This window comes from Anomalospiza imberbis, chromosome 9 (genome assembly GCF_031753505.1).
Source record: "Anomalospiza imberbis isolate Cuckoo-Finch-1a 21T00152 chromosome 9, ASM3175350v1, whole genome shotgun sequence".
NCBI classification, from domain to species: Eukaryota; Metazoa; Chordata; class Aves; order Passeriformes; family Viduidae; genus Anomalospiza; species Anomalospiza imberbis.
Window position 1 is genome coordinate 12,390,224 of NC_089689.1, and position 26,167 is coordinate 12,416,390.

Sequence of the window (26,167 nt, forward strand, 5' to 3'; positions counted from 1 at the left end):
CGCACCGCAGGAAGCGGGGCACGGCGGCGCCGCCGTAGCGCTGCCGCCGTCCCGCACAGCCGCCCCTGAGTCACCGGAGCGGCTTGTGCGGGGCCGAGCGGCGGGCTGGGCCGGTGCCTCCTCCGCCCTGCCGTGCCGTGCTGCCGGTGACCCCTGGGAAGCACAGCCCGGCCGGAGGAAGCGGCGATAGCGGCGCCTGCGGAACGTGAGCGAAGCTGTGGGCGAGGGGCGAGGAGCGGGGCGGGCGGTGCTGCACCCAACTACTACGGGGCCCCAAGGGAGGGGACCCCGTTCGAGAACTCTGTCTTGGAACGAGGATTAAGAAACTGGTCTTTGATGTAGCGATTTTATTTTCGTCAATTTTGTGTTCTATGCAGGTAGTATTGTATAATTTTTAAAAGAGGTCAATCTGGTATTGAAATTTCATAACTTAATTGGCAAAACTTATCTGCATTTGCTTGTTGGAAAGAAAGTGCCGTGGTGCTAATTTTAAAACATCTAAATAGGCGTTTCTTTTGAGAATATATAGTAATATCATCATTGCCTAGCACTACAGCTATTGTAAGCACTAGAAGGTATGGCATAAACAGCAAACAGTATTTATACTGTTTTAAGTATGCTTTTAAAGCTTATTTAATCATTACAATAGCACTGTTAAGTGTTGCAACTAGGTTGCAAACTGCTGAAAGAGGATCTGAGGTTCACTTCTTCAAAAGCACATTTGATGGGAATATAGTGGACCTCATAAATGCTGTGTTGCCACTGCTGCTAATAATTTTTTAGAAGTCAGGCATGATTGTTTGTCCCCTATAAAATGAAGCAACCAGAACAAGCAGTTAGCTTCTGAAAATAGTTTCAGTGACCTATTGACACAGTAAGATTTGATCTCAGATTTGGGGAGACCTGTATATGTGGACATATTCAGATTGGTATACACACAAATAACAAATCTGTAGTTTTAAGAAGCAAATTTATATAGCCCAAACAAATTACTCTTATGGAATTTTATTATTCAACGAATTCAACAAATTCTTGTGCTCTAAGATTTCATAGTACCATCCTCAAATCAAAATTAACGACTCTTTGGTTGGTGAGTTTTAAAGGAACAAAAATCTTTCCAACAACCTAGGAGCACAGCTTTCCTACACTGCTGTCCTGAGTCCTGTATATCCTTCTTTCATGTGCTTGCACTCATATTTTCCAAGCTGCCAAACCTCATGGGAAGACCAAAATGCTGTGTCTTAATCCTCTGATACAACTGATAATCTTAGTGAGAGTGTGAAGGGGATGACCCAGAAAATAAAATATTATTGGGATAAAATTTTATTTGCTTGACTGGTAGCCAAATATATATTTTAGTGGTGCCTGATAAGCAAAGGAACACGTGTCAGGTTCTGAAGACCTACTTGTATCTCCATAGCTGAACTTAAGGATGGAACACACAGACATTGCACTGGCACAAAGCAGCAATTTTACAAGCAGAGAAACGGGCTGTTCTTTTCTTTTTAACCATCTGGTGTAATGACTTCTTTCAGGAGTGTTCATTGAAAGGCAGAGATAATTATTCAGCTGAGCATTAGGGAAAGGGATGGGATAATTGCCATGAATGTATATATCAGTCAATAATTGGAGGACTTTTTACTTGTAAAAGAATGCTGGGTAGCATGTGGATAACTGCTGATCTCCAGTTATAGAATGCCTTTAATTTCCAACAGATTCAAAGATCACAAAAAATTGCCCTGTAAAAACAAGCCAGGAAAACAATCCTACGTGGCAACAATGAGGTAAGTTGCGAGGCGCTTTCGACTAAAATAATTTACATTCATATTTTCAGGCATTTTATTCACACTTTGGAAAGAAATTATTCAAAATTCTGTGAAAAAAAATCACACAGATACTCTCTCAAAAATTGTACTTGTTTGGCTGTTATCAGAATTCCCTGCTGAAAACCTAGAAATTACTCACAGGGTAACATGAATAAAATGCATACATGAGTAATGGTATTAAAATAATATGTATAGATGAGTTAGTAGCAAGCTTAGAATGTTCATCTTCTATTCAGTTTGCGCTAATATTGCAAGTAAAGTAGGAGAAAAGGAAAACTGTATGAAGTGCAGCACAGACAAGTGCACCTAGATTGAGGCAACCCTGGATGTACAGACAGACTGGGGAACGAGAGGCTGGAGAGCAGTGCTGTGGAAAGGGGACATGGGGGTCCCGGTCAGTGGCAAGTTGGACACGAGTCAGCAGTGCCTTGGCAGCCAGGAGGGACATCCCTGTCCTGGGGACATCAGGGACAGCATCACAGCTGGGCAAGGGAGGGGATTGTCCTGCTGTGCGCTGATGCAGCCTCACCTCATGGTTGTTCCGTGCAGTTTTATAAGAATACAGTATAAGAAGGATATAAAGCTGTTCAAGAGAGTCCAAAGAAGAGCTACGAAGATGGTGAAGGGCCTTGAGGGGAAACCATCTGAGGAGTGGCTGAGGTCACTTGGTCTGTTTAGGCTGGAGAAGAAGGGTCTGTGAGGTCTCCCAGCTGTCTACAGCTTCCTAACTAGGGGAAGTGGAAGGGCAAAGCACTGATCTCTTGTCTCTGGTGACCAGTGACAGGACTCAAGGGAATGGCATGAAGCTGTGGCAGGGGGTTTAGGCTGGGCATTAGGAAATACCTGTCTTAGTCAGAGGGTGGTTGGGCGCTGGAACAGGCTCCCCAGGGAAATCATCACAGCACCAAGCCTGATGTGTTTGGACAATGCCCTCAGGCACATAGTGGAATTTTGGGGCCTTTCCTGTGCAGAGCCAGGAGCTGGACCCAATGATCCTCATGAGTCCCTTCCAACTCAGGATATCCTATCACTGTGTGAAGAAAATTTGAGGGGCTATGTTTCTAGAAGCTGATTTTTAAGAGCTTCTGTTTAGTTCCAAGATCACAAGGATCCAGAAACCTCTGCCTTAAACTAAATCTACACTCACAGTTAGGTGATAGGTAGCACCTAGCATCTGATATTGCCGATTTCTCATAAGTTCTAGATGTATAAGCTCAGTTGTTGCTGAGATTGTTGCATTCCTGTATTACTTCAATTGGCATGTTTCTTTTGCTCCACCTGTGTGTTACGACCTTAGTATGATCAGCATCGCATTTTCTGTACTGATTACCATTATCAAGCATTATACAAACTATTGTCAAAATGTCCAGCAAATCAGTTATAAAAATTGTTCCATGTGGTGCCTGAGCAACAGAAAAGAGCGAGCACTTTATGTCCTCCTTCCTGCCAGAGCTTTGGAGAAGGCACCTTCTCTCCTTTTCACTTCCCAGTTAAGGTAGAGCTCCTGCAATGCTGCAAACACTGAATCTCTGTAGAAATTTGCTTTCTACTTTCAGCTGGATAGACTTGGTGAGGTATATAAATGTTCAATCAAAAATGTAGTACTAAGAAAATAGGAAAAAATGAACACTCTAAAGAACTACTCTAGATTTATTTTCACAAAACAATGAAATGCAAAGTTAACCAAAAAGAGTGAAAAGCAAGTAAACACAGAAACTGGGTATCAGAAACACCTGTCTTGATAGTTGAAAGTAATTTGCCAAAGTGCTAAAGTCCTCCTTATTTACTTACGTTAATGAAAATGTACTTAATATTTTGGGAGTTTTGATCAAGAGAGAAAACTGTACACGAGTTTAATGACTTCCTTTCCTGTTACTTGTTTTAAAGGTGTTTTCACTTCTGTAAGCTTCCAGGAAGAGTCATGGGAATCCGCCTACTGCGCTTCACCTCTGTGGTGATCATCGTCTTGCTTCTTGTGGCAGGTGCTTTAACAGCTTTGCTTCCCACTATCAAAGATGACAAATTGCCCAACTCAAGAAGGGAACCAAAAACCCAGAGTCAGTCTGCCTTGGATTCATTCACTCTTATTATGCAGACATACAATAGAACTGACTTACTGCTAAAGCTTTTAAATCATTATCAAGCAATCCCCCACCTACATAAAGTAATTGTTGTGTGGAACAACATTGGTGAGAAGACACCAGAAGAAATGTGGAATTCCTTGGGGCCTCATCCTGTCCCCGTTGTCTTTAAAGTTCAAACTGTAAATCGTATGAGAAACAGACTGCAGAATTTCCCTGACCTGGAAACAAAAGGTAATCAGCAGTTCATATCACTATTACTAATATTATTTTCACGCTTGAAACCTGAATGCTAAAAGAGAGATGGTTGAGTTATACTGTGTAGTAAATCAATGGATCTTTTGGACCGCTTCATAGAGCATGGGTAGTATAGAGGAACCCTGTGTTATGATATCAGGTGCACAAGACCACCAGGCTGTCAGTGAAGAGTAGAGGAAAGAAAAGAGGAATGTCAAATGCATTTCAAGGTCTTTTGCAACAGTTCTCCATTTCCTTTGTGACACAGACATAGGTAGTTCAGCTTCTCTTCCTTCTGTAGCATAAACTGAAATTCAAAATTCATGTTATTTGTTGAGTGTCTGCACTAATCTGGACTTAAGTCATCTGGTAAAGACTTGACTTAGTCCATTCCTCTTAAGACTAAGTTCTCAAGCATGTTCTGCTTTTCTGAGAAACTTCCCTCCCCAGCTGTCTGGCTTTCTATCTCGAATTATGCACCCTTTTATTTAAGAGTACTTTCCCCAGTCTCTTGGGTATTCATCTAAATATTCTTCCCAAGCTCTTTCTAGGACGTGTACAACAATAAATCCTGTTTGTTTCAAGTGGAAAAAACCCCCATATGTTGCATTACAGACCTGACCTTACTCATGATTAGTAAAGGTAATTGTATTTACTGCCCCCTTCCTATCATGCCTGCTAGTCCAAACACATGATTTCTAGGAAGACACTGGAAACTTCAACTTCCCAAGTGTTCTATTTACTGTAGTAAGATCTGTGCTAACTGTAAACTTTAGAAGTTTTAATGCATCTGCAGTTCAGATCTAAGAATATCCTTCCTTTTCCACTTCCAGGTAGTCTTTTGTCTAAAACTAAGGCAAATAGTCTTCCTTCTGTAGTTAATAATACTGAATGTTGCCTGGGCAATTTAATTTGCTTATGTAGTGTATGTGCTAAAGAAAAGTATCTAATTCTATTCTAGTTGTATCTTTACACAAGATTAGTAGAATTTTAAGTTGCTTTGCCAAACACGCCCAAGTTTTCTAACACATACTTCTCCAGCTGTACTACAGATGATCAAAGATTGATGAGTTTTGTAACAGCCTGGCAAATAACCTAGAACTTAGGTTTGCTTCCAGTTACCACAAAGCTGTAACGTTGCTTTAGCTTTGAAATCTAATTATGTTTTATCAATCTACTTTCAAGGAATTGCAATTCAGCTTAATAGTTGTAGAAATTTTATATTTCATTTGTCAAATATTGTGCTGCATACTGTGCTCATGTATTTAATTTTTTGATCAATTAAAAGTTTTTCTTTTATTTTCCTCCCTTCAGCTGTTTTAATGATGGATGATGACACACTGGTCAGTGCTCATGACCTTGCTTTTGCCTTTTCCGTTTGGCAGGTAATGTTTTGCATCTTGGCAGGCAGTATTTGTGAGTTGCACTTGAGATTAATAGTTTTAGTTAGAGCAATACTGTATCATACTGTTTTACCATTGGTTTTCTACCTTTAAAGTTAGATTTTAGGAAGTTTGAAGTATTGAATAGTAGAAATTGCAAAATTTCTAAAATATGTTCTTTAGTAGTATCTGTAACTTTAAAATTTTAACTCTTAGTTTACAAAAGCATGAAGTTGCTAACTGCTGAATTTATTTGAATGTGTAGTAGTCTGTCTGCTTTGTTTTGCAAAACACAAGAAATTGTCTGTGAAGTTATTTTCAGTGCCAAATACACAGCTGCCAATTATGGGTAGATTTTTTGTTGGCACTATGTGATGTGGAATGAGGCAGACTTCAGTTTAGTGAATCTGTATTTAATTGCAACATTTATGCAGATCAAAGGACCATACACCAACAATTTAATTCTTTCCTGGCAATAATGTTGTCCTCCTTTCATTTAAAAAATGCATAAATCTCTTATGAACACACTTAAGTGAACCCCGCACTGTGAAATATGTGTTGAATTTCATTTTTTCCTTTCAGCAATTTCCAGAGCATATAGTGGGATTTGTTCCTAGAAAGCACATTTCTACTCCTTCAGGCGTATACAGTTATGGCAGCTTTGAACTGCAGAACCCTGGATTTGGGAATGGAGATCAGTATTCTATGGTGCTTATCGGTGCAGCATTTTTTCACAGTGGGTATTTAGAAGACTTTCAACAGCAGCCAGAAGCAGTTTATGCCTTAATAGATGAAACTCAAAACTGTGATGATATTGCCATGAATTTTCTGGTAGCCAAGCATACTGGAAAGCCTTCAGGAGTGTTTGTAAAGCCTGTTGACATAAGAAATTTAGAAAAAGACACTAACAGTGGCTATTCTGGAATGTGGCACCGAGCAGAGCATTTGTTACAGAGATCCTACTGTGTAAATAAACTCGTTAATATTTATGATGGCATGCCCTTAAAATATTCTAATATCATGATTTCTCAGTTTGGTTTTCCTAATTATGCCAATCACAAAAATAAAATATAAGGCAATGAGTTTAAGGTGTTAAATGTTAAACAATACTCAGTGAATTGTACTGAGTTCAAGGAGAGAAGAAGGTGTAATTACTGCATCTTGGCCATCCCTCTTTGTAGCCTCTGATTTTGTCTCCACTAAGCTTTTCATGTATTTTCTTTCCTTTCTAACTAATTCACAAAGGTAAGTTTTGAGAAAACTTAAAGAATATATAGTCATGCTTAGCTGTGATAAAATCATCCTCTTTCCTTAAAACCTGAAAAGCTACTCTAATTAATTAGGCCAGTTCTTCAGAAACGTGCAGACAAAAATGCACTCCTACTCTTCAGATCTTAACGTTTGGATTTTTTTCCTTGAATATACATATCCAGTCAAATGAGGTCTAGGCATATTTGTGCCAGTTACATTTTGAGATGCTTCCTTGCCTTCCCACTCCTCACCTGCTCCTACCCAGTTTCCAGTGAAGCTGTAGAAGAGCTACAGTGAACTGCTGGCCAGGCTTCTGGCCTCCTGTACAAAACCCTCTTGAAGTTTGTATATAAGCTACTCGGTGTTCTGAGATGTTCTTGAAGCTGCTATGAAAGCCAGAAGAGTACCTCACCTTAATCTCAGATAGTCCTTAAACCATTGCCTACAATATCTACTCCTGCTCAGTTAATGGAAAATGATCTGATGTGGTTTTTTTTTCTATTATTGATTTGCCTGGAGTTACTGAAACACTGCAAGCAGCTGAAAGGTAAATCCTAGAGGTTGGAAATACAAGAAAATGAATACATGAAATATGAAACTTATATAAGCAGTGAGAATAGGATGGAATGTTACTTATTAATATTCTCTTTAGTACTTAGTTTTATTTTGATATTTTGCATATACATTGTTACAAGCATGCACCCAGGAAAATCCTCAATTAGTTAAAAAAATTCTTATTTACAGTTCCTAGTAAGAGCAGGGTGTTCAACATTTATTACAGTGTACATTTTGTAATTTTACAGGTCTACTGTTTTTTTAGGTACTCTTTCAATGAGTATTTACTTTTTAGTTCCTTTTTTTCCTCTGTTTTTGGTGGCTATGACAACAGAGTTAAAATGTACAATAAATGGATAAAGCATTGTGAAAAAAAATATTTTAAGTTTCAGTGATATTTGACAGGGATGGACTGTTATCAGTCTCTCAATTCCCCGACTTTATGTACAGCAAGAAACAGAGCTGCTGTTAAGGACTTTTGTTGGATTGAGACTCTAATTCTGGAAACCTTCTATTGACCTAGACAGGGCAAACCTTTTCCAATGAAGTTGCAGAAGGGTTGGGGTTTTTTTTTTTTTTGTTTGTTAGTTTGTTTTGTTTTGTTTTTATGGTATGGAGGAGAGAATAAAAGACAGTGGTTTTCCTGGGTCACAGATTCAGATTTGGCATCCAAAGCAGATTTAGTTTCATCTGCATCAGCTTTTAATTGATTCTTAGAATCAGTTCAAAGGTAGCTGTGGGCAACCAGTCACAGCTAATACCTAGTACACAAATAGCATCTGCACAAATGGTATATAATTCTGTCATTTTTTGTAATAAGGTAGCTGAACAAAGAGTGAAAAAGATGACAAGTTCTTTACAGCAGGGTATGAGTCTTTGGGGGGAATGAAGGAATCTTTTGCCTTGTTCTATCAGTATTAAAAGATTTGATTTCTGTTCAGTGAAGTCTTCCTAGTACTTTTGTAAGATTTAAAGGGCAGAATCTTAACATGGCAATGTAAGGTCTGCTTAATTTTGTTGTAATAGTGAAAAGTAGTTTTTAATTATTGTGCTGTAGTGCTAAGTAGTATACAAACAGGTCTATGATCTTTCCAGAAATGCAAATTTCCATTATTTCTGTTCTGTGCAGTATCAACCAAAGTTGTGAAGACTCACAGTTGTTGTTAACTTTATTTTTGAAATGTGAAATGAACTGTCAGCTCAGCCAAATCTTGGTATTGGGCTTTTGTTGGAGCAAAGGAGTTGTTTTGGTTTCTTCAGTATCAGTGAAAGAATTAATAGAACAAGCTTTTAATGATACTGTTAAATTAAATTTGCACCATTGTGAAATAAAATACAGAAAGCAGACTTGTGATGTGTTTATTTTCAGATTATTGTCCAATCTAAAGTAAGCTCACAGTTTGCATACTCATGAGAAGCACCAAAGTTTCTTTTTTTTTTAATGTATACTTGCTGGAACACACATTCATTTAATTTAGGTAAGGCCTGCTTATGAAGGAAGAAAAGGCATAAAATAACCAACAGCCTTAATAATTTAGTCTTAGATAGCAAAGAAAATACAAAGATAAGACTTCAGCTCCAGCCATAATTCATTGTACTTTGGAATCAAAAAGGGTTATTTGCTTTTTTTTAAAAAAGTGGATTTTTTTATCCGTTGGTAGTTATAAAAATGTCTTCAGATTCTTTACTGAAAATACATTACCAAAAAATTATATTTTAAACAAAATAATATGCATGTGATTATTTCTTTGAGAGATTATCTATGTAATTTGTAATATTTTGGAGTCTAAACAGAATCATCACCACCTCTGAATGTTCTGTTGAAATTACTGCTAATGCAACACAGGATTTTAAACATGGTATCTAAAATATATATTTAAAAAATCTGTGATAACAAATCAGGATATTGTGCTAAAATGCACAAGAAAATTGCTTCTTTACAAAAAAATGCCACAAGATGTCACTGCAGCCTTTATACTTGATCTCAAATGTTAAAATGAATACATAGTATTGAATAGAGTACCTAAGTTGTACTAGTATAAAATATTCTTAAAGCTAGCATTTTACAAAGTGAAATTCATTAAATAATCATACTTGTAGCTATGACACACTACTGGAATTGAAAAAACATAGAGGTTTTTTGCACATATTTTTACAGGGAAGAAAAGAAATGTTTATTTCTGATGCTTACAAAGGCTGCAGCTAGTTGCCACAAATGAGAACTTTTCTACAATGAAAACTGTATTTTTAGCTTTGCACAGGTCATATAAGCAGTATATAAGAATTTGGCAGCTGGGCTTCAGTATCTAGTAGTATTTGCCTCCTAGATTCACCAGTCCAGCTGGATGGGTTTACATATCTTAGGCTTTAACAAACACCGTTTCTACGGATTCTAGACACTGGATAGTAGCCTGTAGACTGTTCCATCTTTCCTTCTCTTGGCCAAGTGTTGCTAAAGCTATTTTGAGTACGCTCATTCAAACTCCCCTTAAGCAGAGTGCAGCACTGACCTAGAAGTGTGTTACATTGAACTGTAGTGAAAGTTTGAGTAAAAATGGGCATAAAAAAACCTGCAGTTCTGGACAATATACCTTAATACCCTGTCTCTTACACAGGACATAGTACCCCTAAGAGAATTGCTTGTAAATAAAAACACACTAGTGAAATATTTGATTTTGTTAAGGGTTACGCACAAGTGAAAGTTGTAAAGAACAATCTAAAGAAAAATAAACACTGATTTCCATGAAAAGGAACTACCCTCCAACAACCTTTATTTAATCTGCTGCTACATAAGATTGCAGTCTCATTCTTGTGAGCATCTTGTATGGAATAGTGCTTACTACTGAAAATGAGGTTTTCTCAAGTTTCAGAATCAGGTACAAACAGGGTCATATTTAGCACATTAGTTTTGGGGCTTTTCCAAAAAAGTTGGAAAAAAGCAGTGTAAGAACATAGGTACAAAGCATTAGAAGCAACACAAAAATTAAGCAGATACAAAACAGCTGCAGCGTCTTCTGTAGTCCTTCGCGTTATTTGTAAAGCTTTAAAGATTATCCAGTGCTTATGACACCAGATGAAAAACTGAAGAGTCAGAAGTGTTTCACACTCGTGTTTAGCCTCATTAGCAGACACACCAGGATTAACTGCATGCACTGGTGGTTACAGTAGGTTATTTACAGCGTTAGGGAAAGCTGGTGATACAAATGTGAACCTCAGGGCTGAATGTGGCTTTGTATTACATCTTTCAAAGGTGTTTCAGGAGTGGATTTTTTTGCTTGTTTGGGGGAAGAGTGACTTTTTTAACCCCCTTTTTTTTCGGTCTTCAAGGAACCTCTCCGTTGCAACCTTTGCTTCGGTTGTAAAACTGAGACGGACAGTCTGCCCCGTTTGACACTTACCAATTCTTTCTAAAGCGGAGAGGCGGAAGAGCGCGCCCGGTGCTCGAACCAGCGCGTCAGGAGAGCTCCGCGCCTCCGGCGTGCGCGGCACCTCTCACTGCTCCCCGGCGGCTGCCGGCCCCTCCAGCGCCGCGCCCGAGGGCGGCCGGCACCGCCCGGGCGGCAAGCGGCGGGCCTGGGGGCGGGACGCGCCCCGGGGCGCCGCCATCTCATTGGCTGCAGGCCTAGCACGGCGGCCTCTGATTGGTCAAGCGACCTGTCTATCACGACAAAGAGTGTCCCAGGTAGCGCAATGGGCGCTCCGCCAGTTCCCCCGCGCCTGAGGCGGCCCTGCCCCTCCGCCCGCCCCAGTCCGGAGCCCGCCCACGCTGCTCAGGCAGCGCTCCGGCTCAGCCCCGCTCCGGCTCAGCCCCGCTCCGAGCTCTACGCGACACCCGCCCGGTGCCCGTGGGGCGCTCCACCACGGGCCGCCCCCGGGCGGGGAAAAGCAGCCCCAGCGCAGCGGGGCGCGGCGGCGCTGCCCGGGCAGGCGGGGCGGAGGGCGGAGCGGTGCCGAGCTCAGGGCCGCTGCCTGCCGGCGCGGGGGCGCTGCCGGGCCAGGGTGCGGGGGGAGCGCGGGGGGCCGGACACTCGCAGCGTCAGCCCTGGGCCGGGCGACACAAAGGCTCCGTAACGCGGTTGCCAGAGCGCTGCCGGTCGCCTGGTAACCGCCCGCTGCCGCTTTATCCGGGGGCGTCTCCTGGCTGGGGGCGGGGTGGAGCTGGAGTCTCTGCGGGCGCTTGCCCGTCGTGTCCCGGGGCTCGTTCTCGGCTGCGCTCCCGCTCCTATGTGGGCTGCGGCCGCCGCGCTCGCAGCACCGTGGGCCCAGGCGGGCGGTCCCTCCGGGCAGTGGGTCGCGTCCCTGCGAGCGCGCCCCGGCCCCGCCGGCGCTGCCCCGGAGCGCCATGAGCTCGGAGCCGCCCCGCGCCTCCCTACTCCGCGCCCTCTTTAAGATGGAGCCGGCGGCGGCCGCCTCCGAAGTGCTGGGGGGAGCCTCGGAGTTCGTGAAAGGTGAGAGCGGGGCGGGAGCCGCCCCGTCCCCTGCCCGCGGGGTCCCAGAGCCTTCCCCAGCGAGGAAACTCGCGGGCTTCTCTACCGCCCTCCCCCGGCTTTGCTGCCTGCCCGGCTCGGCCCCGGCCCCTTTGCCCGGCGGGTTTCGCGGGCTGCCCGCCCCGGCTGCCGCGGGCACCCCGGCGCTGCTTTCCCCGCGCTCCCGGGCGCGGCGCGGGGCCGGCACCTGTTGCTGCTCGCTGGGTCGGAGCTGCTGCCGCGGGGCTCTCGGAAGCGAGGGGGTCCGGCAGGGGCAGGGCCCGCGGGCGGAGCGGTCCGGGCGCTCCCGCCGCCGCTCACGCAGCAGAAAAAGGAGCGGCGGAGCCTCTTCCGCCCCGCGGTGACAGGCGTGCCCCGAGGCGGCGGCCGGCTGCCTTCGCTGTCCGACACTGTGCCTCTAATCTGTCTTTCAGATCGCTTGTACTTCGCTACTTTACGAACTAAACCGAAAAGTACCGTAAATACCCACTACTTCTGTACTGATGAGGAACTGGTCTATGAAAAGTAAGTGTTGTGGTTTGCATATTCAAAGTTATCACCTGAGAGTCTCCCCAGCGTACATATATTCTGTAGAATATTTTTGCCCCATTGGCTTACTTGCATAGAATATGAGCATGAAGTTAGTCCGAATGTATTTATTTATTAGCTGAAACTAGATTAACAAGGTGACTCTTAAAAAAAAGACCCATAAAAACAACTGCAAGGCCACTTAAATGGCTTAAATCGTGGTTGAACTCAAAGGATATCTGAGCCTTGTAAGATTTGTTTAAAACATGGAGGTCTATTTGGACTAATCACACTTTATTGAATGCTGTTGTAAATAGAAGACTTATTTGGCGCGAATAGATAAACAGTAGCTTGTTTTATATTTCCTGTATTTTCCTGTATAGAGAGTATGAAGTTAAAGAATTATAAGGATGCAATGTTTAAATGTGCTCTTGAAGAGCGTCTGCAACTTCTTTCGTAACTCTGGTTTTATTAGAGGGTTTTGAGATAGTACTTCTTGTTGGCTTTTGTATCTTTGGAACAACAACAACAAATATTTTCTGTGAAGTAAAAGGTTCATGTTTGTAAGGCACTGGCTTTACATAGAAGGTAAAAAATAAAACTGATTATAGTTGTGAATACTATTTAATGACATAAAAACCATCAAACAAATAAAGTAATTACTCTGTGCTGTGGCTAAAACCTTGATGCTTTGGACTGTATTTCAAGATCAGCTGTTTCCTGTGTGATAATATATACCTACCTGCTTGACACAGGGTTTGCTGCAGCAGAAGTGAAACAAAAAGTTCCTATTTTAAGCATAACTTGCTTTCTAAATGGTTTGAAGCAATTGTGAGTATGAGCCGCTCTTCCCTCCTTTCTCCAGTGACCAGCACTGCTTCTGTGAAGATGTAAACCAATATTCCTTGGCTTTTAGCTTACTTTCTTTGCACAGCTTGTAGTTTCAGTGTATCTTTTCTAGACATTTTCTTAAGCTGTGTGTCTTCTACTGGAGTTCCCAATGGTTTGTTCTGAAAGTTGACTTTTGTAACGGGCTGCCTGGGTTGGGAGTAAGTTCTTTAATGCTCGTTAAGGAATTTTGATTGGAAGGGACTTTCGGAGTATCCTAAGGGTGGATACTAATACTGAAAGCAGAACTCAACTGGGGAAGGTCCTGAGCAATTTGTGTGGTGTGAAAGTGTTCCACTTGCTTTAAGAAAGGAAACTTGTATTACTTCCAGACTTCATATTATGTTTTATTTCTTAATACACTTTTAGGAAGTGTGAAGGACTCTTACGTGGCATTTGATCTTGTGGGTAGGAAGGGGGAGCACTTCTGTTCTGTTAGTTATAAATGACTGTACTAACCGAGGCCTGTAATGAGATATTTGTGTAAGGACAGTGTCATATTAAAAAAAAAAAAAAGTGCTGAGAAATTTGAGAGAGTGTGGGGGAGAAAGTAATTTTTTTAACATGTAAAGGAAAGTCTGTGGGTATATTCCTTGACCCAGTGTTAACTACCTATGAAGGTGTACCCTAATACCAGATATAATTACTGGGTAATGGAAGGAAGAAAAGTTTCCTTTATCTTCTAGGGTGCATCTAAAGACTTTGAACACATAACTCCTGGTGTATGTTCTGAATTGATGGTTCCTAATCTGTTTGGCCCATTTTAAAGTTGTCATCCTGTATATGATACCATGAAGATAATTCTCCCTTTTATGCTCTAAAAATGCTGAAATGTGATATGAAAATAAGTGACAGTTACCAGGTGGTACCAAGGAATTGTGTAATAACCTTTTACGTATCATTGCTAAACTTTCCCCTGGTATTTGTATTGCAGCACCCATCCCTATCAGTGTATGCAATATTTGGTAATGCTTGATCCTAATTTTTTTTTTGCCCTCTCATATCTAAAGAGGTTTGTATGGTCTCAGGGAAGTAAAAGCAAGTGTCAGTAGGGTGACCATGTTATGTATATTTTTAATATCTTTCTGAATTTGGAAGGCTAGAGGTAAGTTGAGGAATAGAATGCAAGACTCAGTTCTTGGAGGAGTGCTAATTTTACTATAGCTTCCCTTATGCTCATCAACAAGCATGACATCAGCCACTTGTGTGTCCCAGGCTGCACATGAAGTGGGGGGCCTGACATGGTTTGTTTGCAAGTAGTAGTAGTGTGTAACTTTAGTACAACAGATCAGATGGTCTCCTCACTTCCTCAAAAATACAGTCTTCTTTCTGAAAAAGTGATCAGAAGTATTTGTTGCATGATAGCAAAGTAAATATTTGGAAGTGAGTTTTGAAATGCTGTAACATTGTAGCTCAGAACAGTGGTTTGCAAAATCCTCATGAAAGTAGCCTCCTTGGGTGGTTCCTGTGGTCAGAATTCCACAGCCACTTTTCCTTTTCAATCAAATGACTTGTTCAGAGAGTTCTCAGGAGGTGGATAGGAGATGTCTGCTCAGGCATGAAATCCTCCGCACCTGTGAGGTGTGTAAGTAATTATATTAATAAAATTTCTTATTGATTTAACTTTGCTTAGATGCATCACTGTAATGACAAGACAAAGATACTTCATTGTGCTTGGAAGTAAACTGCTTTTCTTTCAGCTCTTTTTCTGTTTAAATTGCTTTTCTTTGGGCTCTTATTCTGTTAGCTTGTTACAGAATTTTATTTGGCTGACTTTACAGAGGTGTCAGTTTGCTTCACTGAAGCAGTATCTGATCTGAAAACCTCATGAATATGTAGGGTTGGAGTTGCCTGATTACAGAGAGCCTGTTACTGGATCACATAGTACTTAAAAACTCACTACCTTGTTTCGCTTTTTTTCCCCCACTCTTGAAGAGACATAAGGAAGTAATTTTTATATTAGTACTAAACACCATTTATTAAACAAAGGAGCTGTAGTGCTAGATCTGATGGTTTGGGAAGTTTGGGGTTGACTTGCTCTGTACCTTGTCACATGATTTATCACTAAATTATACACAAAGTGTGGTTATGTAATCTTGAGTACTTTAGCCTTCAGTTCTCACTTGACGTTTTCAGCTGTTCTAATGACTTCATAACACTGTCTAACTTAAACATTCACACTAAAAAGATAATAAAGATGTTCTTAAAACCATTTAAGCCTATCTTAAATGCTAGCAGACTAGGAACTTGCTACTAGAACTGTCACTACTTTAGTTAAAAGTGCTGCAATTTAAACTTGAACCTATTATGCCAGAGATATTATATACAAATGCCTCAGTTAAGAGAACAAGAAACCTGAATGGAATCATACAATTCTGAAATTTCTTCTTTGATAGTTCTGTTTCTGTAAGATTTTGTCAGAGTCTTTCTTAAACTGTCAGAGGTTTCTCCTGAGAAAGTCTGCACTATGTCTTATAAGGGAACACAGTCTTTCAGGATAGTGTAGTACAGGTAACTATTGCTTCAGAAAAATGGAGTTAATGAGAAACAATCCATCTTGATGAAGATTGTCGTTTGGCAAATGGACAAACCTTGCCTTGGCAGGACCTCAGTTAATGAGTTAGGCACTAGTAAGAAGCTTTTTATTCGCTAAGAATAGCATCTTTCACGTTTCACCTTCCAGTAAGCAGATCTGGGTTGAGAATACTACACTTGACTGGTTAACTTGGCTTTCATGTAGTTTTATCAAAGCAACTTTTAATGTCCTTTTTATTTCTGTGTAGTTTTCTCAAACAAAGTCAGAATTTAAATGCTGTGAAACAGGAATCTCATACTGATGAATTATAATGGCCTTCATAAATCATAATGGATTTATTAAGTCATTTGTTCTGACTTTGAATCTCTTGTATAAACAGCTTTTGCAGATCTAATCTCTGACATGGTGTAAGCAGCAATAGAAGTAGTAAATATGATAGTGTCTGTAAATCATGCTTTACACTGAAACATTCTTTCAAGTTATGGTATGTTACTTGCCCATTTCACAGCAGTTTTCATGAGAGCTACTTCAGTTATGTAGCAGTAGAGCAAGACTCTCAAGTGCTTAGCTACAACAATATTAAATGAGTACTGTTTCTTCTACTGCATGTGTGTATTTGAAGAAACAGTTTGTCTTTCCTATGAGAAGGGTAAGGGTTAGCCTGTCCTGTTTGGCTTTGGTTAAATGCTGCTTTTCTGTGGCTCTCCAGTAACAGTACTTGCATAGGGAACCTGAACTTCTCAATCTTTCTGTGGCTTAAATCACTGGAAAGGAAAAAGAAAACTTAAACTTAGCCTTGTTACAACAATCAGAGCTGTAACTTCATACAGAAAGCAATTCACATCAGTAATTTTGAAGACTTGACCTTGACTATTGGATGACCAAGACAACTTAGTAAGATTAAGTCCAAAATTAAAACAAGGAAATTTTCTAGCTGAATTTTATGCATTGCTTTACCATATCTGTCTTTGCTTTTTCATAAGTAAAAGATAAAAGCATTTGCCAGTAGTACTGAGGAGATTTTTCTTTTGTTTGCAGTGAAAGGCTGCCAGGATAAACCAGCAGCTTTCTAAACTCCGGTTTTGTGTTGGATGGGAATGTAGCTTGTCTAGGAAATCCCTCATGTGCATCTTGACCTCTGTCAAGATGACTTTTTTCCCCAAAGGGACTAGGCTTCTGATATGACCTGAAGGTTCTATAGGGCAACTTTTTATGGGAGAACCTCTTCATTGTTAATTTGTTTTGATATCAAGGAACACTGGATTTAAAAATTGTGTATCTGGAATAACTATTTTAATTATCTATGACTCAGATCTGTGAGTTGTTGGATTTTGAAGAATCAGGATCTTGAGGAGGATTTGGAACTTCCAAGAGGAAATGGACTTAATACCTGGAGGTTTTTGCATAATCCAGGGCACTGTTCCTCCTTGAGATATTTCCAGGGTTATATTTGCTGGATCATCCTTGGTCTTTTCAGAAGCATGCAATCCCTAAGCAGCATTAAGCGTTAGGAATTCTGCCTCAGCCCAATTAAGGAAGCTCCTAACAATTCATGTGTTACTGGAATCAGTGGATGAGAGGACAAAAACAGTGATCACCTTTTTTTTATGTGCTTGAGAAGTGGGGAGGAGAAACACACTTCAGGAAACTGGAGTTGGAGAAAAAACCTGAATAGGTAAGATTTCCCAGCCAGCAGTTAGGTTGTAATGAATGTGCAGACTGATCCTCTCTCATCCAGAGAGTTTGTTGCATGTGAGAAGTGTTCAGCCTATGATTTGAAGCAAGCAGGTGAATAGTCAGTTGGCCACTTCTGCAGCACCTGGGCCTTGTGCTGTTAAATAGGCAGGCTCAGAACAGATGCAGTAAGGCCCTTGGAGGGTCCTAACCTGGATGTTCCTGTGTAGGAAAGAGCGAGGGAGAAGCAAGAGAAGAATGAATCACAATAAGAGAAACAGCCTCATTGCTTAATTTTAATAGAAGCTGGACATTTGTAAAATGCTGAAGAATTAGCCAAGTTTTGCAGTTAGGGAGCTGTATTTTTGTTATTTCACCAGGTTCTTGGGTTTTATCTTTTGGCTTAAGTACATTGCAAACTTGGGGGGCTCCTGTTTTGGCAGGAAAGTAGCTTTATATGATTGCAAATCTTCAAGAAGGCAAACTTCATACTTTAATGAGTATACTTTTACTTTGTGCTCCAGTTCTAGGTTATGTACTCCAGAAAATTATTGCAGTTATTAAATGGTGCCTCTGTTTTCAAGTTACTAAACCAATGATTGAATAAGTTGGCAAACAAGAAACATCATGCCCTGATGGGAAGTGAGTGGCAGCATAAAACTACTGCTCTGTAGGGAAGAAGTATCAGGCATCTGGAGTGAAGTATAAGTAATGCATTTTATTTTTGAAAGATGATATCCTGGCCTGATAGATTGACTGAGGTTAATATGGACCTTAACAAATTAGAGAGATGGACAATCACCAACTGTATGAAATTCAGCAAGGGCAAATGCCAGATTTTGTACCTGGAATGGGACAACCCTGGATGTAGGGGCAGACTGGGGAATGAGAGGCCAGAGGGCAACACCACAGAAAGGGACCTCAGCATACTGTATGATTCTGTGGAGGTTATCAATTCAGTTAAAAGTCTGCTAGGCTATAATAGTCCTTCAGTGAATAGCACCATCTAATCAGTCAGGATGGGAAATCTGTTTATTATTTTTCTCCAGCACAAGGGTCAGAGATATTCAAATGCTTAGGGGTGTTTGCTTTCAGAAGTGCTGGTTCAGGCTTGAAGTGACTCGTGGCACCTTCATGTGGCATCACATGGAACTGCAGTTGGAAACTTCTTACTAAAGGTAACTTAAGGTATCATCTAGGTACTTGATTAAAACAAAATATAATTAAATGTAATTAATACCATATCTGCCTTCTGTTCCTCTAGTTTCCACCTCTGTTGTAAATAACTGTCTCTCTTAACTAGCTTAAGCTTCAGAGGCATTCCAATTTCTCTTACTGTTTTTCATTGCTTTGTTAAAACATCTAGATGTAAAAGAGATGGAAGTAAAATAATATTGGATGAATTGTTATCATTGACTATTTTCCTTTTCTTATGTTGATTTCAGTTTTTGCCAAATGAAATTCTTTATTCAGCTGGTGACTTGGTGTGTCATTTCATCCCCATTCTCTATACCCTGCCCATTTCCCATGTTGCACTTACATTTACTTAAAATTCTGTTCTTGAGAAGAAAATCCTTCGGGTGAAGCAGGATCATGTGTCATTAGTTCAAGTATAAAAATGGCCTTTTGTAGAAAAAGTAATGAGGGTGCACAGGATTAAATCCTTCTGCTTAAACATGTTAGAAACTGTATTTAGGCCTAGAGATGTAAATTGAAGAGAGATTCTGTAGATCAGAATTCATTGACTTCAGTACAGAGCCTTGTATTATCTTTCAAAGAACTCTTTTGATTTGAAGATTTGTAAAGTGGTTGTTTCACTTAGCCCCATCAAATAAAGGATAATTAACTTACTCCAATTTAGAGGTATAAAATGGAAAAAGATTATGTTACATGCAATATTTTAACTTTCTGCATCGCATTTCAACCACAACGTTTTATCAGCAAAGACAATAGCTGGTTTATAGTGCCTCTATGGTAGTAGGGAAATAACTTGGGAATTGACAGTGGTTTTGTGTATGGGTAGTAATGTTGATGCAGCAGAGACTTGAAAATGCCTTTACTTTGATTGTGTTTGTATTCTGAGAAATATTTTGTTTCTGCAGCATAGAAAAAGAGGGGTAGAACCAGAGTCTTAAACACAAATACTTCTACTCCCTATTCCATTGTGTTAAGAGAAGCACAGGATTCTTAATGGTAGTCAGTGATGGAGAAAGAGTCAAAGATTGTGACATCTTTAACTTGGGGGCTGAGAGAAGCTGAATGGCTTCATTTTGTAGAAAGACAATTACTTCCCAGACAGACTCAAATGTATTTTATCCTTATACCCACCAAAGTAGTAATTTGTCTTGTGGATAAATTTGTAAATTGATCGTCATGTACTTTTCCTACACTGCTGTTCAGATTTAATCATGTGGAAAAGTAGAAGTGGATGTATGACTTGATATTGATGTACTTCTAGCAAATGAATCATAATAAATCTTATCATAAAGCATGGCTGTACTTCTTCAGTTCTTTAGATGAACTGTGTATTCAGTTTTAGCTTTCAGATACTTTGCTCTCAATTTTTTTAAGTATTCTATATTATAGTAACTATTCCAGTCCATATTTTTCCACAATTCTTAAAAATAATTTTTCCAAAATAATTTTAATATCATAAGTTTTACTCTTCCATCTTATATTTAAGTTAAAGAATGCTCTAAAGTTGATGGAGTAAGATAGGGTGGGAGTGTTTGATTTGTGTGTTAGTGCAGCTGTATGGGAAGAGATGTTAGGAAGCCTTCTATATGACTTTCTTGTAGCTACATTCACTTCAGGGTTATTAGAGCTCCAGTTTTAACTTCTTGTTTGTCTTAACTCATACTTGTCCTTAGAATGTTTTTATTTCATCTCTATGAAAAACTGTATGGAGGTTTTTGTTTTAAAAATAACTATTGACCATATTTGGCAGACTTACCTAAGAGAAGATGATGAATTCTGAAGTTAAACCCTGCTTTCCTGGGGCTGCAGTTTTCTCTTGGTTTAGTTAACTTCTGTCCTACCTAAAAATTAAATTCTAGTAGTTGGACAGCTTGGTCTTTTTCCCAGCTAATTAGCTTCTGTAATTACATCATAATGTTATGTGCTGAACTGAATCTTAACCAACACTTGTGTTGTTACTTGATACTGTGAAGTAGGTGATACTGAAATAGCATTGGTGTGGCAGGAAGGCTACTTGTCTTAGAGAGTGATCAAATTAATATGATTGTCTTTTTTGCACTGGTCATGGCTTTCTTGTTTGAGAGAATGTGGGGAGGAGGATATCAGTGATGTCATAAGCACTAAAAAGGTGAAGCACTGCTAATTTGGTTTTGTGTCTGCGCAGAACGGGTGAAGCAGAAGGCACCTCCGCAGATATGTAATGCACCATGGGCCCAAAGCAAAGTTGACAAGTACAAGGATCTGAACAACCTGCTCAGTTGGGTTGTGACTTTACGACCCCTCTGTGCAATTGTTTCCCAGTGTTTGATTGCCCTCAACGTGGAAGTTTTCTTTTTATGTTCAACTGAAATTTAATTTGTTTTCCTGAAAAATAAACCCTTTGCCAGGGGGGAGAAAGCTTGATAGGTACTGCCACCTATTCTATTGTGTAATTTCAGTACCTTTTTTTTCTCCTTCAAAGACTGTAAATCCAGAACAGCTTTTTCCTCTGTGATTCCCCAAATAGAATTCATTCAGATGCCAATGGCTTGTTTTGTTTGTCATTAAGTAAGAAGCTTCCTGTCTCTTTTATCAAAAAAGCTTAAGGTAAATCAGAGTGGAACAGTTTAAGTAGTAGTCCATTCTCATTCTCACTGTAATTCATAATGTGTGCTTCAACAAATTTACATAGACCATGAAGATGTATAAAAATATACACAACAGAATTACTGGAGGAAGTCTGCAGGTTAAATTTTGACCAGTTTTGCACAATTGATGGAGAGGAAGCTCTAGAAGAGGTTGCTGTAAGTTGCTTGCATAAAGGCTGCTGTTATTTGTATAGGTGCCTATATAGAGGGTTTGCTAGGAAGAGCACTGGGAATCACTGCAAGGAACTCCTGTTGTGCAATAATTTTCCTGTACAAATTACTGCTACTAGCTCTTACCTTAAGGCCGGAGATTGTTGTTCAACGGTAACACAGTTTAAAAATGCAGGAGAGACAAACAAGAACAATGAGAAGTTGATATTTAAAACATGAAATATATAATAAATTTGAAGAACAGCCCAGAGGCAAGAGGATTTGGGGGACAAAAAGAAACATAATTAGATGTAAAGTATGTACGTAATACCTAATGTCTGGAATAGTGAAGAAAGGGATATAAAGAAATGAGTTTAAACTTCAGACAGAGATCAAGAATACATGTTATTAAATAAATTTTATCACCCATAAGAAATTCTGTTTAGCTTATTCTTGATAGTAGGTAATAATATGTTCTCATCTTAAGCAGTTGTAAAATCTTTAGGATAACATCAGCATGGTTTAAATGTATATCATGTCTTCAAGTTCACTCTGTGGTTTTGGCAAAAACCAGACTGGATATCATGGGATGAAGGAAAAAATTCTGTAGTTAGTGTGTGTATATAATGGGAAAAGTAGTTACTGGACTATTTTAAACTGAAACTACAAATTAGTTTAAATTAATTGTTACTATTGTCATTTTAAATTAATCAATAAAGGACTTATCTGTTGTTCTATGTGCATTGGCTACTCAGTATCCTTGATTTCCAGCTCTTATTTATCAACAACATGCATGTTGAAATTTGCTTAGCTCTTTTGTATAAATAATACTGTTTTGTGTTTTTTTTCAGTTTCTATGGAGATTTTGGACCTTTAAATTTGGCAATGTTATACAGATACTGCTGTAAACTAAGTAAGAAATTAAAGGTAAGCTTAGTTTAAAAACAATGTTCTTATATTTTTGTATTTTCAAATTGAAATAAAATTAGCCAATATGAAAGTGGTTGTTAGGTGCTCACTAGTTAGGTGGTTATTGCTAAGTTTTAAGGATATTCTTTGTTCTGAGTTCTTTTCCCTCTGAAGAGTGAAAGAAAATAATATGCTCTCATTTCAGCTTAAGAGGTGAGGCAGGTGACTGAAGGCTGTGTTCATCTTTTTGCATAATCATAATACTTTCAAGACAATAGTAACAAAAGCTCCTGTCTGTGTCAGGGGTTTGCAGCTAATGAAGTGTGTATGATAGCCCCGAAATCCCTCTGTTGAAAGTAAGTCTCAGTGGAAAAGGGGTTGGGGGCAGAGAGAGAAACAGAAGGCCTTGGGACTATGAGAGCACTGCTTGGCAGTAGATGGAACATGGGTGTGTTATCAACGCAGTTTTGATGACAAATCTAAATCACAACATCACACTGGCTGCTGTGCCTAAATCCCAGCTCCATCCCAGCCAGACGCTCTGAACATATGTACAGCTGGAGACTTTACTTTCTCCAAATACCTGTAATGAAGTGATTTGCAGCATGTATAGAAAATCTGTCAACTGCAAGAAATGAAACAGATGTTTTAATTCCAAAATGCTGATTAATATAATTTGTGGGCAAATAATGAGGAGACCCTTCACTAAATATTACAGATTTAAAATTTTTTATCCTATAAAATATTAGACCTGTTACTGATAGAAGGAAATGGGACAACAGATGTGATTGCTTTGGCCACTGTTAAGAGGGTCCTTTATTGAAAATGACATAATTTCTAGGGGCACAAATGAAACCTTTAGTTAAGTTGATTCATGCTACCTGCTTCTTTCAGGGGTATGCTGAATTCTGTGAGTTCTTAAGTGGAGTTTCTGCAATTGAAGAGCTTGTAGAGTTGCTGCAAAGGAGCTAAATTAACTCTTTTAATAGGAATTATTAACCCTGATATTTGCAGGGTTGGTTTAGCAGACTGTAATGTTAATTTTAATAAAACTTTTCTAGCTTTTGAGAAGAGTGAATATACTTGCACTGCAGGGTGAAGGTTACAGCTGGCCAGGACCAGAACAGAGAGGTCTCCACTGGGAGGACGTGCAGTTTGTTGCTTCTGGCTTGCCAGAGGCTAATTCCAAATAGGTTAAATTAAACTCCTAGTGCCTAAGAGAGAAGGGTAACCTGATAGTGCAACGCTTGAAAGTAATAGCTGGAATCAAACAGCTAAAGCTTGGAGTACTGCCAGAGTGGTATAGAAACTTGCATGTGAATGGACTCCAGTCTGGCTGATTGGCACTACCCCTGGGGCAGGCCAGTACTGCTCATGTAAGCTTTGCTCTTCTAGCAGTTACAACTGGTGCCACACTCCTAATTTAAATGCCATCTGCAGTGGATAAGTAGGCTTGTAAGACAGACCTGGGGCTGAAGCCTGCCTCTGCACGGTGCCTCAGAGGAGTGCATCTGCTGGGGACTGTCGGCCTACCTACAGTGACTGTGGCTCAGCTTCCCCAGGCAAGAATTAGTCACCATTTCTACACCTCATCATCTTGTGTATGTCCTTCACAGTGTCCTCAAGAGGAGTTCTGGGGCCTTAACTAGGGTGCTCACAAGTTTGTGACCTGTCTTGACTTACCTGCCCTACAGCAGCAAAAGTATGGTGATTCTCATGTGGCACCAGGGGATGTGTAAGCAACCTGGGATGAGTGTTTCAGAGATGGGAAGTGCAGATTGGACTAAGGACAGAGAGAGAGCCCTGTTGGGAAACTGCTGCTTGCACACCCTTGCCTTAAGGGTGCCCTGTGACCAGCTGCAGGAGTTGTTTGATCATAGGAAGTAAAAGAGTCTGCAGATCATCATGGGATGCTTGATACTGCCATACTGCAACACTTTTGGGACCCTGAAACAATCATAGTGCTTAAGCCCAGATGATTTGGTGTGCTTGGTTGGGTAAGCACTTGATGTACTTTTCTTAAGAAAAGAGATCTAGGCTTATTAAACACATTGAAGTAATTTCTTACTTGAGCTGTGCAACTGTGTTAAACCTTATCCATGATATAAAATAATGTCAAATAATATGTTGATTTTACACAGCTGTCTGGTAACTGTCCACCACAGCTCTTTCTAATCCTGTCATCAATTGTCTGCAAGTAAATCTCTCTTGAGATCTACAGGGAACTTTTGAAAAAGAAAAACTGTAATCCTACAGTGAAAGTAAATATTCTGTTTCCTTCTCATACACCTTATGAATTAGTTTTATTACGAAAAGCGAAAACTGCTCCACTTTCTGTGTAACCTCTGCTTTTAATTCACAAGACTGTCTTTCAGTATGTTCCTTTGGGATATATCTTGACAGACACTGTGATGTTATGCTGTTAAAATTTGTCTTTTAATGATGTGTGAAACTGATACAATTTTCTCACTGGTAAAGATTATTTTTAGTGCTTCATAGTGTGTGCACCGTAGTTTTGTTCTGGGAAAAAAAAAAGCTTATTGGCAACTATGTTATCTGCAACTATAGTTATTCCCTAGATGACCTCTATTGAAAAAGTCCTTGTTGAAACATTCCTGGTTCTTCAGAGTTGTGCAGTGCCTAAGGGAACTAAAGCCCTAATCCATTCAGGTGGAACTCTGGAGCAGTAAAAACAGTAACCTCCCAGAACTCTTGTGAAAGCTCATCATTGAACCTGGCCAGAGGAGTAGATGTAGCTTATTAAATACAGTCAGAAAATCAGTATTTTTTTTTAAATAGATCATATAGCTTAGTTTTGATAATGAAAGTGCACTGAGTTGCCAAGTTGCACGTTACTGTTAACAGATGCATTGCATTGAGACTTGAGCAAACACCTACTGTAAAACTTACTTTTCTGTAACTAGTGTGCAAATAAAAACAATTATTTGTTTTGTAGGCTTCTGAAAACTTGTGCTACTTGCTATGCTATAAGGCATTAATATCAGTTTTCAATTTTGTGTTAAAGCTTTAGTCAGGATTCAAAACACATTGAAATATTTCATATAACAAGGATTAAAGCCTTACATTTTGAAAATGATGCAATAAAAATGATCCATTGTTTTCATCTAAATAATCTGGAAACTTCAGGTTATGGCTATTTTGGGCACAAAAGTGGCTCAAAATTGGAATGACATGATATATCCATATGATTAAAAAATCCATTCTAGAAAATAAAACAAGAAATATGGTCTTACTATGTATAACTTAATTCTCACTAGCTAGCTTTGCAGTTTAAAATAGTGTTTTAGGTGAACTGTAAACTGCTGCAAAGAACTTTGCTTTAAAATAAGTAGTAGTCAATAAGTTATAATTGAAGTTCTGTCACTGTTGCATAACTACTGTAATCTTATCCCACCTACACATCATGGGTGGAATTGCAGTTAGAGAACACTAAAATTAAAAAATTGAGGAGGGGGAAGAAGGGAGGAATCTTAAAGTACTGGGATTCATTTTGTCAAGTTTTAATAATAATTGAGTGCTTCACTAATTAAGTAACGACTTGTGCTTCGTATGTTTGCATATACACTGAGAGAGATGTTGCTGTTGGCCTCAAGATACAACCTCTTCCAATCAACAGCAGCCAGCAGTTTCAGGAATTACAGTCCTATTTACACTCACTTGCATTAGCTCTCGTTCCTTCTACCTCTGGAAGTTGGGGCTTGCAAGACCAGACTGGAAGGGGCAGTCAGAACTGCAAGTAAAGGTGCTGTTCTGTGGGGGGTGGAGTAACAAACTCACTGTGGTGCCTGCATCAGTTTTCTCCTGAGTTGATCAGATATTTGATTTTTTTTGGAAAATTT

The 26,167-nt window shown here is 39.8% G+C and overlaps 2 protein-coding genes across 7 annotated transcripts in view; both read left to right on the plus strand.

The window, feature by feature from the left end:
* The first annotated feature begins 44 nt into the window (after positions 1 to 44).
* On the plus strand, positions 45 to 8,867 carry EXTL2 (exostosin like glycosyltransferase 2). Of its 3 annotated transcripts, none has more exons than XM_068199708.1 (7): positions 55 to 205; positions 1,716 to 1,784; positions 3,317 to 3,400; positions 3,714 to 4,141; positions 5,459 to 5,529; positions 6,109 to 7,919; positions 7,956 to 8,867. In XM_068199708.1, exons 3-6 carry the CDS (start codon positions 3,336 to 3,338, stop codon positions 6,598 to 6,600), a joined length of 1,056 nt encoding a protein of 351 aa, XP_068055809.1. In that variant the 5' UTR covers positions 55 to 205; positions 1,716 to 1,784; positions 3,317 to 3,335; the 3' UTR covers positions 6,601 to 7,919; positions 7,956 to 8,867. The 3 variants fall into 3 exon arrangements, with proteins under 3 accessions (XP_068055810.1, XP_068055809.1, XP_068055811.1); XM_068199710.1 differs by lacking the exon at positions 7,956 to 8,867 and adding an exon at positions 4,686 to 4,786 and having other exon boundaries at positions 67 to 205; positions 6,109 to 6,187; XM_068199709.1 differs by lacking the exon at positions 3,317 to 3,400 and having other exon boundaries at positions 45 to 205.
* A 2,649-nt stretch (positions 8,868 to 11,516) lies between these two features.
* CDC14A (cell division cycle 14A) overlaps positions 11,517 to 26,167 on the plus strand; it is a 47,906-nt gene continuing 33,255 nt past the window's right edge. For 2 of the 4 annotated variants that reach the window (XM_068199695.1, XM_068199693.1), the window contains exons 1-3: positions 11,517 to 11,780; positions 12,233 to 12,323; positions 22,250 to 22,325. In XM_068199695.1, coding sequence (XP_068055796.1) covers positions 11,675 to 11,780; positions 12,233 to 12,323; positions 22,250 to 22,325 — 273 coding nt within the window. In that variant the 5' untranslated portion in view covers positions 11,517 to 11,674. The remainder of the gene's footprint in view (positions 11,781 to 12,232; positions 12,324 to 22,249; positions 22,326 to 26,167) is intronic. The other 2 variants (XM_068199694.1, XM_068199692.1) reach the window with 1 other exon arrangement.